At 37.8% G+C, this 11521-nt stretch overlaps 1 protein-coding gene across 2 annotated transcripts; it reads left to right on the top strand.

Annotated features, from left to right (window-relative positions):
* The first annotated feature begins 2415 nt into the window (after positions 1–2415).
* On the top strand, positions 2416–6048 carry LOC141647928 (uncharacterized). 2 transcript variants are annotated; one of them, XM_074456303.1, is made up of 5 exons: positions 2416–2503; positions 3346–3637; positions 3751–3962; positions 4828–5032; positions 5537–6048. In XM_074456303.1, the coding sequence occupies exons 2-5, from the start codon at positions 3365–3367 to the stop codon at positions 5828–5830; spliced, it is 984 nt and encodes a 327-aa protein (XP_074312404.1). In that variant the 5' UTR covers positions 2416–2503; positions 3346–3364; the 3' UTR covers positions 5831–6048. The 2 variants fall into 2 exon arrangements, with proteins under 2 accessions (XP_074312404.1, XP_074312403.1); XM_074456302.1 differs by lacking the exon at positions 2416–2503 and adding an exon at positions 2929–3042.
* Positions 6049–11521: the final 5473 nt, after the last annotated feature.

Below are 11521 nucleotides of genomic sequence, written 5' to 3'. Positions count from 1 at the left end.
AGTTGACTGTCGGGATCTCCCCCCTAAAGAGACAAAGCCACACAAAGCCAACTATCGTCCTCATGGCCAGCGGATGTAGTTGGGCCACCGCGACGTTCATAGCTCTGATAATGGCCATGACGTATTTATTCAAGGGAAACCGCAGCCCATACTCCAGATGCCTGATGTACACGCCGGTGTGACCCGGTGGAGGGCAACAGACCGCCTGACCCTTCTTAGGAATAACGATCTTATACCCCTCACCGAAGGAGAAATGGCCTCCGAAAAATGTCTCGCCGGAACAACTGGCGAACTTATGGGACCAACCACGTTCAAGACCGATCGTGCGGGGGCTCGCCATGATCCGGGACATGCAGCCTCCCACCATCGAAGGGGTCCCCTCATCCTCATCAGCATCGTCACCCTCATCCTCCCGTCCCTCCAGAATTGATGGATCGACTACGGGAGAAGGAGACCTAGGGCCCCCAAACCTTATCGGAATGGCGTCTAGTATCTCCTCCCCATCAAGACGCAACGGGGAACCCTCCGGCACAGAAGTGCTAGTCCCGGCGTCAGCAGAAGACATAATAGCAATAATTGTTCAACAAAATAAAGAGAAGAAGGTTGTTTGTTTACCTTGAAGAAAAACACTCGCCGGAATGACAACTGAGAAAATTAGAAGACAAAGAAACCTTTGAAAGTTTAGAGGAAAAATTTTGGAGAATGAAATTGGTGACCAATTTCACTGAGTAATCGCCTCTATTTATGTGGAAAAGCCCGTGAAGAAGGGCCAATCGAGAACACCCATAAAGCGTCAACCAATCAACAGCGTACACGTGTCGGACATGCAACCACGGGATGTCAATCGTTGCAACAGTTAGACGTCAATCAATGAAACAATGACCAAGCGTCTTCAACACGCCTATTCATATCTCCTTGCCTATTCACCTTCCTCAACAAATTCCCAAGCATCCGCTCTCCGCCGCCACATAATCAACCAAGCTAAGAAGCGCCGGCGGGGCAATCAAAAACAACCGCACACTTACTCCTGGTCTCGGCCAACACACTTTCTTTTCCACATCGGATGCCCTTTACACATCCATGTGGAGGGGGGATATGGTACGGCCTAAGAAAGACCAGGCCGAGGTAAAAGAGGCCGACGCAGAAGAAGCCGATGCAGGAAATTTCCCGCAAATTATTTACGCAGAATATACGCTTAAACGAACATCGGAGCCCATACCACGGCATAGACTACGCTGGGGGCAAATTGACGGGGCATATTCTGCACCGCTGACCAAGTCAACGTATTGAGCAAGGTCAAGGGTACCCACAGCAAGTCAACGACTTAGATAGCCTAGCCGATGCAGCCCATCGGCCTGTCAGCCTGGGTCTCGGCATGGCGACCCGCCAGCCGGGATACATATCCGCGTACTCACATCCAAGACCCCTCGGCGGTGAGTCAACAGGGCCCGCCGGCCTGCCATAGGTCCCTCGGCCGAGGGGTAGATCAGTCTTTCCACCTGCTAGCCACTTGGCCACTTGGCCACTACGTGACAAAAGGTGAAAGCCTATAAATACTCCTCAACCTTCATTGAGGAAAGGATCCCAACATATACACAACTAAACCTAAATACACTATTCATCTGGTAATATCTTCCTTATCTCTCTACATTATACATTCAGCCAAGCAACAACTTATCCTTTAAGTTTACTGACTTGAGCGTCGGAGTGAGTACGCTTAGCACAAAGCCAAGCCCTCAGTTCGTTCATTGTTGCAGGAGAGACCGAGAGGAACGATTAAGACCAAAGGAGAATCCAACTCAAGACATCATTCAACAAGCCACGGGTGGTAACTATACCTGCTCTGGAATTACACCCGGAACATAAATAAATGTAAAATTTAAGTTAAAAAAAGAAGCTAACGGGAGTCGAACTCGTGTCACTGGTGACAATGAAAAGATCAATTACCATTAAGACACCAGAAGCTTTATGTCATGATTTCTCGCTAATATTTATATGTAACAAGCACAGAGACTAATATTTGGCCCTCTTAAATTGGAGGGCCTGTTCGATCGCGCGGGTTGTACACCCATTCAGCCGGCCCTGACTTTGGGGTTTAATCTTTTAGCTATTGAAGGGGATAATCTTTGTGTTATTAACTCTATTCGTGGAAGTGGAAGGTACCTTGGGAAATTCCTTCTCTAATGGCCGATATTAGGATTGAACTTTCTCTTTTTCACGGAAGTTAAGTACACTCATTGTTTCGTGAGGCCAATAAAGTATCAGACTTTATGGCTAATTTGGGATATTCTTGTCTTTCTTGTTCGAGGTGGGTTGAAAGTCGTTGGCTTTTACTCTTCTCCCTCATCCAAAAAGATAAAATCGATTAATCTTAATCGAGAGGATCAACATAGTTTTTTCCTAATAAAAAAAAATGATTATACGGAGTGATCCCTTTTTTTTTCCAAAATCAAGTAGCAATGCTGTTGCTCATCACATCGACAATACGACAAACGACAAATGAGTGAGTTTTCCTCAAATATGCTCAACTGTTTTCATTTTAATGCACTCAGTTTCCTCTAGTGACCCTTCATTTTCGAATGGCAATTTTGGTAATAGATTAATGTAATTAGCACAAACCCTAGATTCAATTTGGGGAAAATTAGAAAAAAAAAAAACATGGTAGCAGAGAGGGGAGAGGGAGACGTCGGCGGTGAGGTGGAGGCCGGCAGTCGTCGGCGTGTGGCCAGAGTGATGGAAGGGAAGGGGATGTGCTACATGCCTACAATGGAATCACTCGAATGTCGTGAATCCAAAAATTAAAATGTTATGAATGATTCTAATTAGACGTGTCCACTATGACAAATGGTATATACTTGACCCGTTTTAAGCTTAAAACGGATAATATGGTCTTAAGGAATACCAACCGGGAAAAATGCAAAAGCAAGGCACCAACTAACCCAATTGGGTGTTATGGTGTTGACTTGAGTTTTAGCCGTATTTTGGAATTGCTTTCCTACTTTGTTTGCTTCTCCTTTGTTCAAACTTTTACCTAATTATCAGGTCTCATTTTTCTCGCCCATTTCTTCATCTACTACATGATTCATTTCTTCTTTAATTTGATCCTACCCTTTATGATGTTACTGTGCAATTTATTTATTTAAGTAGTGTTTGATGAAAATCATAGCTGCTACTAATAATCACTTGTATAATGCTATTTTGCATCACTTGTTTGCTTCTATAGATCTCAATGTTAAGTTAATAAGTCAACTATCTACCCCCCCACTTCTTGTATTTCATCAGCTTACTATGTCTGTCTGTTGAAGCTGTAGTATTGACATGCGTTGATTGAAATTTGAATTGCAGTTTATTGCTGTAAAATCAAATGAGGCTGCGTCTGAGAAAAGTCGGTGTACTGTTGTGCGCAGCTATAGTTGGAACTTGGATATATCTGGCCAGTCTACCACCACTACCACAATTATGTGATTTTTCTAGTGATTCCCCAATCATGGTACCCAGGCTGAAGCTAAGGGATGGAAGATATATGGCTTATAAAGAGCTTGGCGTACCAAGGGAGAATGCAACACATAAGATCATATTTGTTCATGGCTTTGGTAATTCTAGGCATGATGTCGTCATTGCAGATAGGCTGCCTCAGGTACTGAATTGAGTTTACCTTTTCAAAAATTAATATAGTATTGCCCCCACTCGGCGGTACTGAAATTCAGTATCAGCATTTTATATGAATTTTGGTTTGTTGTTAAACTCCAGGCATTTTTTCAAGAGTTGGGAGTGAGCATAATTTCTTATGATAGGCCAGGATATGGAGACAGCGATCCTGATCCAAACAGAACACTAAAAAGCATGTGTATGGACATTCAAGAGCTTGCTGATCAGTTACAGCTTGGCCAACAATTTTATTTGTCCGGATTTTCCTTGGGTGGTCAGATTGTTTGGGGCGCTCTCAAATACATTCCGCATAGGTATATTCCCTTTTTAGAATAATAAGCAGACTCCAATGTTGATTTCTCAACTTCCTGCCCATGACTAGTCATTGTTGCTTAATAAATATGAGCATACCTTCAATTAGACTATTCTTTGGTGGGGATTTTAAGCTATAAATTTTAAGAGTATGGGTCATTTTTAATTTCGCTATCACTTATTTCCTTGTATGGTGGAGGTTTTAAGCTATACATTTTCCAAATAAGTTAAATTTAATAATGTAAAACATCATTGTCTAGAATCTGCGGGTGTCTCAAAAGTCAATACACAATGCATAGCTATGCCACTGGATTAAATTTAAGTAAAATGGCTCGCTAAAATGTTGCACTTGTTATTGTGAAGTAGCATGATAGCAACTGATGCAACTCTCGACGAAATTTTCATCATGGGTCAACCGAAAGTGGCCTCTCTGTGCTGTTAACACCAAGTAAGGCTGCTTCCTTCGAACTCCCTTAACCCACCATTTATGAGAGCTTTTGAGCAATGAGGTAATCTTGTTGTATGTGTACATAGCTTCAATTATTGGAGGGGAGCCTGGTTTGGGGTTTCACTAGAGTTTATACTATTCAAGTACGATAAGGAAAATGTTTTAAGACTACACCTTTAAATTATATTCATTGAAATCGACCCTACAAGTGTCTTGGGAGTTGGGAAAGGTCAAATTGTAAGCAGGTACATTATTGTTGGAATATCCTTAGTATAGATTATCACCCGTTGAATCAAATTGCAATATATGCAATCATACCATGAGAGGTTACTAGCCGGAGTATGAGCTTATGAAATTTCTGTTTGATAAGCAAGCCAAAGTATAATGATGGTAAGCTAAGATCGGATGTGATTCTGTAGGTTAGCAGGAGCAGTACTCTTAGCTCCAGCGATGAATTACTGGTGGAATGGAATTCCAGCAAAGTTATTGAAAGAATCTTTTGAGAACCAGCTTCCAGAGGACCAGTGGGCACAGAGAGTTTCTCACTATTTTCCTTGGTTAACTTACTGGTGGAACACTCAAAAGTACTTCCCAAGTTCAAGTGTTGCTGCATATAGTACTCAGGTACTTTTGTAGTCTCTGTATTGTTTTGTATAGCGCGTAACACAGGGTAAGTTCACTTGAGGCATCATTGTCAGACAAGCCTAACAGAAATTCCATCCCATTTGTATCACAGTTCTTTATTTTTGGAGGTCAAAAGGTTTGAACTTTGATTCTCACAAGTCACAACACACTAGATACGAGTTTTTACAAATGATGATATGAGAGTATTTGTTTCGATCAATCAAACATAACAAATTTATGTTTTGATTGCAAATACTTGGAGAAAATAATGGTCAAACTTGCCATCATAAAAAGCAGTGCAGCGAGTCATTTTGCATTATTCCATCATACTTGTAGTTCAAAACCCTACCTAAATGAAAGGTAAACGATTAATCTAGGAAGGAGCGAGCAAGTAGTAATTTTTGACATGTTGGGGAAAGCATATGTGTGGTATCAGGTCACAGGTCATGAACTTGGCATCCATTTGTAACATTGCTCTGCATTTCAAACTCGGCCTTGTTGCAGATTCAGCCACAGAAGCAAGGTGTATATGTAACACTCCATATGGACATGATGATGGGATGGGGAGTATGGGATTTCAGTCCTTTGGAGCTCGCAAACCCTTTCCCAAACAAGGAAAAGGCAGTCCATGTTTGGCAGGGCGACAATGATCATCTTGTTCCAGTCACACTACAGAGGTACATAGCCCAACAACTTCCTTGGGTCAAGTACCACGAGGTACCTGGAGGGGGTCATATGTTTCCACTTTCCGATGGCATCCCTGAAGCTGTTCTCAGATCACTGCTTCCTCACACGTGACCATTTTCAGTTCACTAACACTGCCAAACAACAGTCGTCTGTACTGAGTAGAGTATCAAACAATTCTAGTAGCATTACAGAGTTAACATAGTACAGGCAAGGAATTTTGCAAAGGGATTTTTTTACTACAGTATGTACCACAGATTTATGGCATTATTTTGTCTCCTTTCATTCTATTCACAATATTTAATTATTTATATTATTATAATTTTTTTTTATTGTGGATTTTAGTTTTACTTTTCTTGAATTCGTTTGATTGCTCAACGCATTATTTACGGTTTTAAATAATTATTCATGCTGTTGAACTACTTCCAAGCCCCAACCTTTAACAGCGTACGTTGCTGTCTTGTCAAGCTTTTTACAACGTTGCAATTTGCGCACACAGCATGACTATGACTTTATGTCCTTTCATTGTTATCAGCAATTTACTTCAGTTTACCTTGTCGGAAACTTCAGTTCCACTGCTTTGCTTACCTGTTAATCTGTTTTCTCTATACCATTTTTCAATGTAGTTTAAAGAATAAACTAGTTTGAAACCCGTGCAAAATTGCACGGGTATGTATTTGGACCAGTATTAAATTATTAATGTTGTTGGATGAATTTTTATTTTTTGCATTTCTATTGTAATTATCTAATTGGTCTAAATCGGCGATCTATGTAATTAATGTTTACACTTGTTTCAAATACGTGTTCAAATGCAATGGTTTAAGAGGAAATAACGTAATATACTATTATAATTAATTCAGTCCGATTATATGTAATTAATTTTATTTATTCCGATTTGTATTTCCTTACGTTTATATGTTGGTAGTTAAGTTGCCGAGTTTTTTTACTGTAAGTAAATACTCCGTCATGATTTTTTTTTAAAAATATATCGTACTATCTAGTTTTAAAAAAATTATGCATGTAATTTATTCGCAATATATGTAATTCAATCCCGTAATTAAATATAAATCCTTCTCGTAATTATGTAATTTTATTGTTATTTTTTTTTTTTAAATTATGTAAATTCTATAATTTGTAATTAGTTTCATTTATTCCGATTTGTAATTCATACCGCTTATATGCCATTAATTTCATTTATTCGAAATGTATAAAATTATTTCATAGTATTTGTTCTAAGACGGAATTTGTCGCATGTTTCTATTGGCGGAATACTGAAGAAATAAATACTTTGCAAACTAACGGGTCCCACCATAACATGAATTTCCAAAAAAATAAAATAGAAAAAGGTTGTATTAATGATGTGGCGCGTCCTAGATTGAGTATCGTCTTCTGAATTAATAAAGATAAGATTCTAAAATAAACCAAAAGCCAAAATTTCACTACAGTATTATTTAACTTTCAAGTAAGTCAAATCGGGGATGTAGCAAATTACCCCCATTACTTTAATACTATGTGCAAATCAACCCCTTAAGTTTCACTTGTAGCAAATTAGCCTCACAAGTTTCCAAAAATGTGTAATTAAGCACAAATCAAATTTTCTATCATTTTTTAAACTAAAATTAATATATTCTATTATAAAAATGATTTTAAATATATCTATTAAAAATTAAATACAATATATTTCTACATATTCAACGAAAAATGCAAACCAAATTTAATTTGAACAAAAAAATTGGTCATGTAACTTTGTAACTTCACTTAAATTCTCATATTATGAACATTTTTTCACCAAAATAAATAAATAAATATTATAACAATATATTTGAACATATTTTTTTGATAATCAGGAATTTTAGAATTTATATTTGATTAAATATTTGGACTTTCAATAATTGTATAATAATTAATTTAGTAAATTTTATTCTTAAAAATAAGATTTGTGCTTAATTACACATTGGGAGAAACTTATGAGGGTGATTTGCTACATTAATAAGTTAGGGGGCTTAATTGCACCTAGTATCAAACTTATTGGGGTTATTTGCCAAGTCCAAATAATCAAGTATCACTAATCAACCCATTTCTCAGGGGGTGTTTGGTTCATTCACTAAAAGTATGAGGTATAAGTTTGGAATGAGCCAAACTCATATCAAGTGTTTGTTTCGCAAATTTGGAGGTTTCATACTCATACCTCAAACCCATGAGGTATGAGTTTCTCATACCCAAAGAAAGGGGTGGGTATGAGATTGATTCCCATGGGTATCAAACTATAATAAACAAAAATGTGAAAATAAATATTATGACATATTTTTAATAAAATATTTTATATAATTAGCTGATTAAATTTTTATTTTCACGACTTTATATGTTAAAATTGTTATTTAAAGTATTGGATTTTACATATTTCAACTTTAACTTGGTTTTAAACTTATACCGCTTATAATTGAAACAAACACAAGCACTACTACAGATACAGGCTATAACAACGGTTAAAAACCGTTGTTATATAAAAAAGCGGACGTTGTTAAAGCGTCCGTTATAAAAGGTTTTAACAACGGTTGGTTTTCTTAAAGAACCCGTTGTTAAAACTATTAACAACGGTTTTAAGTATAAAAACCCGTTGTGGAAAGTGTGACTCAATTTTGGGGGGAAAGTTATAACAACGGGTTGTAATATACAAAACCGTTGTTATAACTAAAGACAACGGGTTGTTTATAAATAACCGTTGTTGTTTGTTTTTAAAAAATAAAAAATAAATAAATTAAATATTACTAGATGCATGCATAATTACGGCCCGTTATAATTCCGATGCATGCATTATTACTGTCATCCCTGTGCATATGAATGGACAATATGGAATGAGAAGTGTTATAATAAGATTTGAAGCAGCAGAGAGAGATATGATGATGATTATGGCACAACTTCCTAACATATATATTAATTAAAAAACAACTCAAACCACACATTGTTTAGTATAAATACATGCATTATCTCAACTAAAATTCCATTATCTCACTATACATCTCCAAACCCTAACTGCTAAAACAAACTCCAAATAAACCCTAATTAATCTTTCAAACAAACTTCAAACTCCATCAACAAAATGAATGATATCATCCTTAAGACTCTTACTATGATCGAGAACAACAACAGTTTCATCCGCCGGTTGCTCCACATTGAGGAAAGTTTCAGGAGCTACCTTGTGGATGCTCGATCCGTACTGAAGGACGCCAAAAAAGATGGCTTGACAGAAGCGTGCGCGATTGCGGCTATATGACGATATAGCAACTGCTGAACGGAACCTCCAAATAGCCAAGGAGGAGAGGACGGATATCATAGAAGAGAATAAGACTCTCTATAAAAATATAAGAATTGCATTTTTATTAATGTAATTTTTTTTTTAATTTATGTATTTATATATATATATATATATATATGTATATATATATATATATATATATATATATATATATTAATTATGTTTATCATGCATTCCTCTCTATCATCTTGCTTCTTCTTTGTTTTAGTTTATTTAATTTGTTTTACTAGCTAATTAAGCGAATAATACTTAAAGAAATAACATAATGATCGATAAAAACACATACATGCAAATGAAATAATTAGAAAAAGAAAATAATGACGATGAAAGACGATGAAACCAACAGTGACGGCGAGATTTACCTGATAATTAGAGAAAGTAAGAGACGATGAAATCAACAGTGACGACGAGAAGATAAAGCGACGATGAGAAAGAGAGAAAGAGACGATGAGAAAGTGTGTGTTTTGTGTTTGTGTTTGTGTGGTGTTTGTGTTTGTGTTTGTGTTTGTCTGTGTTTGTGTTTGTGTATTAAGGTTTGTGTTTTGTGGCTGTAGCTGATTTGTGTTTGTGTGGTTTATAGTATGGAAAGTATTGACAACGGTTATTAAACAAAAACCGTTGTTAAAACGTTTTAACAACGGTTGTAAAACAACAACCGTTGTCAAATAAGTTTTAACAACGGGTTTCAAAAGTAACCGTTGTGATTACTTTTCACTAACTTTGCGTCAATTTTGCGCCAAATTATTAACAACGGTTGTGCATGTGTGACCCGTTGTTAAAACTTATAACAACGGTTATATAACCATACCCGTTGTAATTAATTTTAGTAAAATTCGCGCCATACATTCTACAACGTCTATTGTGATTTTCGTGAATAATCATTGTTAAAGGGGCGTTGTAGTTGCCTGGATTTGTAGTAGTGAAGGTATGAGTAATGGAGTTCCAACCCCAACCCCATACCACCCAGGTATGATTCCTGATTCCAAACCAGTACCCATAACACATGCGCGAAACAAACGCCCCTTCATACTTCTTGTTGTTTATTTTCGTTTTGGGGTGTATCTGTCAATTGTTATCTATTTCTATTTTTGGTATGGTTTAGACAACTTGACAAGTGGACTAGTGAGAGAACTCATTACTATATCAATATTTTTCTCTTCTTTTCTCTTTTTCTTGTCTTTTTGCCAAAATAAATGCGGAGTAGATAATAAATGTTTGTAAATCAATTTTTTATGATATATCCTCAACCATCTTTCTTTTTAGAACATACGTTAGAAAAAACGTTTCTACCTAATTTTACAATTTTAGTAAGTGCCAAATACAGAGCTTACATGAGATTTTTTCCATTGAAATGAGTTTTAGGTTAAAACAGTAGACAATAGTTTATTAGACAGCTAATTGTTGGGTATTATTTTTTCACATACAACTTTTACACCTTTACCCTTTGTCATTTTCCCTCTCTCCTTCTCCCAAACCCCCAAAAAATCCACTTACCAAAAACCACCGGCCACCATTCACCATCTAAACCACCTTGTGCCACCGTTCCTGTAATATTCGTCCTTTTAGGGACCCGTTGACTGACCTTAGACATTGATCTTGACCTTGGGAAACCTTATGGGTTATATTTTGTGACGATGTGAGCTATGTTCTACGTGAGACTCGATCTAGCTGAGGCTACTCGATCGAGTAGGTGTCACTCGATCGAGTAAGTTAGTTACTCGATCGAGTAACGGGTTTGCAGCGGGGAATTATTAATCGTATTTCGTGAAACCGCAAATCATTTCCGCCTCTCTTCCCTAAACCTAGATGTCGTCTCTTCTTCTTCCCTTCACCATAGTTCCTTCCTTTGAGGTCCTTGAGAATGCTTATGCCATGGGGATGGGTTGCTTAAGTCGGGTAGTGGTCTTGACGCCAGATTGCTATGCGTAGGTATGTCATCGTCATCATCATTGTCGTTGTTGTTTCCAGTTAGGTTTGTAGTGGTAGTGATAGATGATTGTACTGTTTGTATAGGTGTGTTGCGTGGGTTGATTAATATCATATGGTCGGACATGGAATCGTTGCGGTTGGCTAAAGGTAGGTTCGCCTACTCAGTACTGTTGGTTGTCTAGAGTGTCTTTTGATGTGGTTTGGTTGTTGTAGTGTCGGTGTGGTTGATTGATTGCGGTAGTTGGTTGTTGTGTTGTTTTGTTTATCATTGTTGTGGTGCAGCTGATTGTGATTGTTTATCTATGGTTCTCGAGGTGCGTCCTCGGCTGAGTGGAGTCACTTGCTGGAGGGCTTCACGCCCGTAGTTCGCCCTCCGTGGAACCCGCCACGGGAGGGGATGTGCACATTAATGGACATGGGTTTATCGCTCAGTTTGATGAGCGGGGCTTAGGTGGGAACGGCTGCGGTCCCCCACTGACAGGGCTGGTCTAGTGGACAGTCGGTAACGGTGATTGGTTGGAGGAGATGTGATGTGTGTATGTTCTGGTTTGCCTGTGTTG

This window comes from Silene latifolia, chromosome 3 (assembly GCF_048544455.1).
Source record: "Silene latifolia isolate original U9 population chromosome 3, ASM4854445v1, whole genome shotgun sequence".
In the NCBI taxonomy this organism is placed as follows: domain Eukaryota; kingdom Viridiplantae; phylum Streptophyta; class Magnoliopsida; order Caryophyllales; family Caryophyllaceae; genus Silene; species Silene latifolia.
Note: the sequence above shows the minus strand (reverse complement) of the source record. Positions and strands in the feature narration are given on the sequence as shown.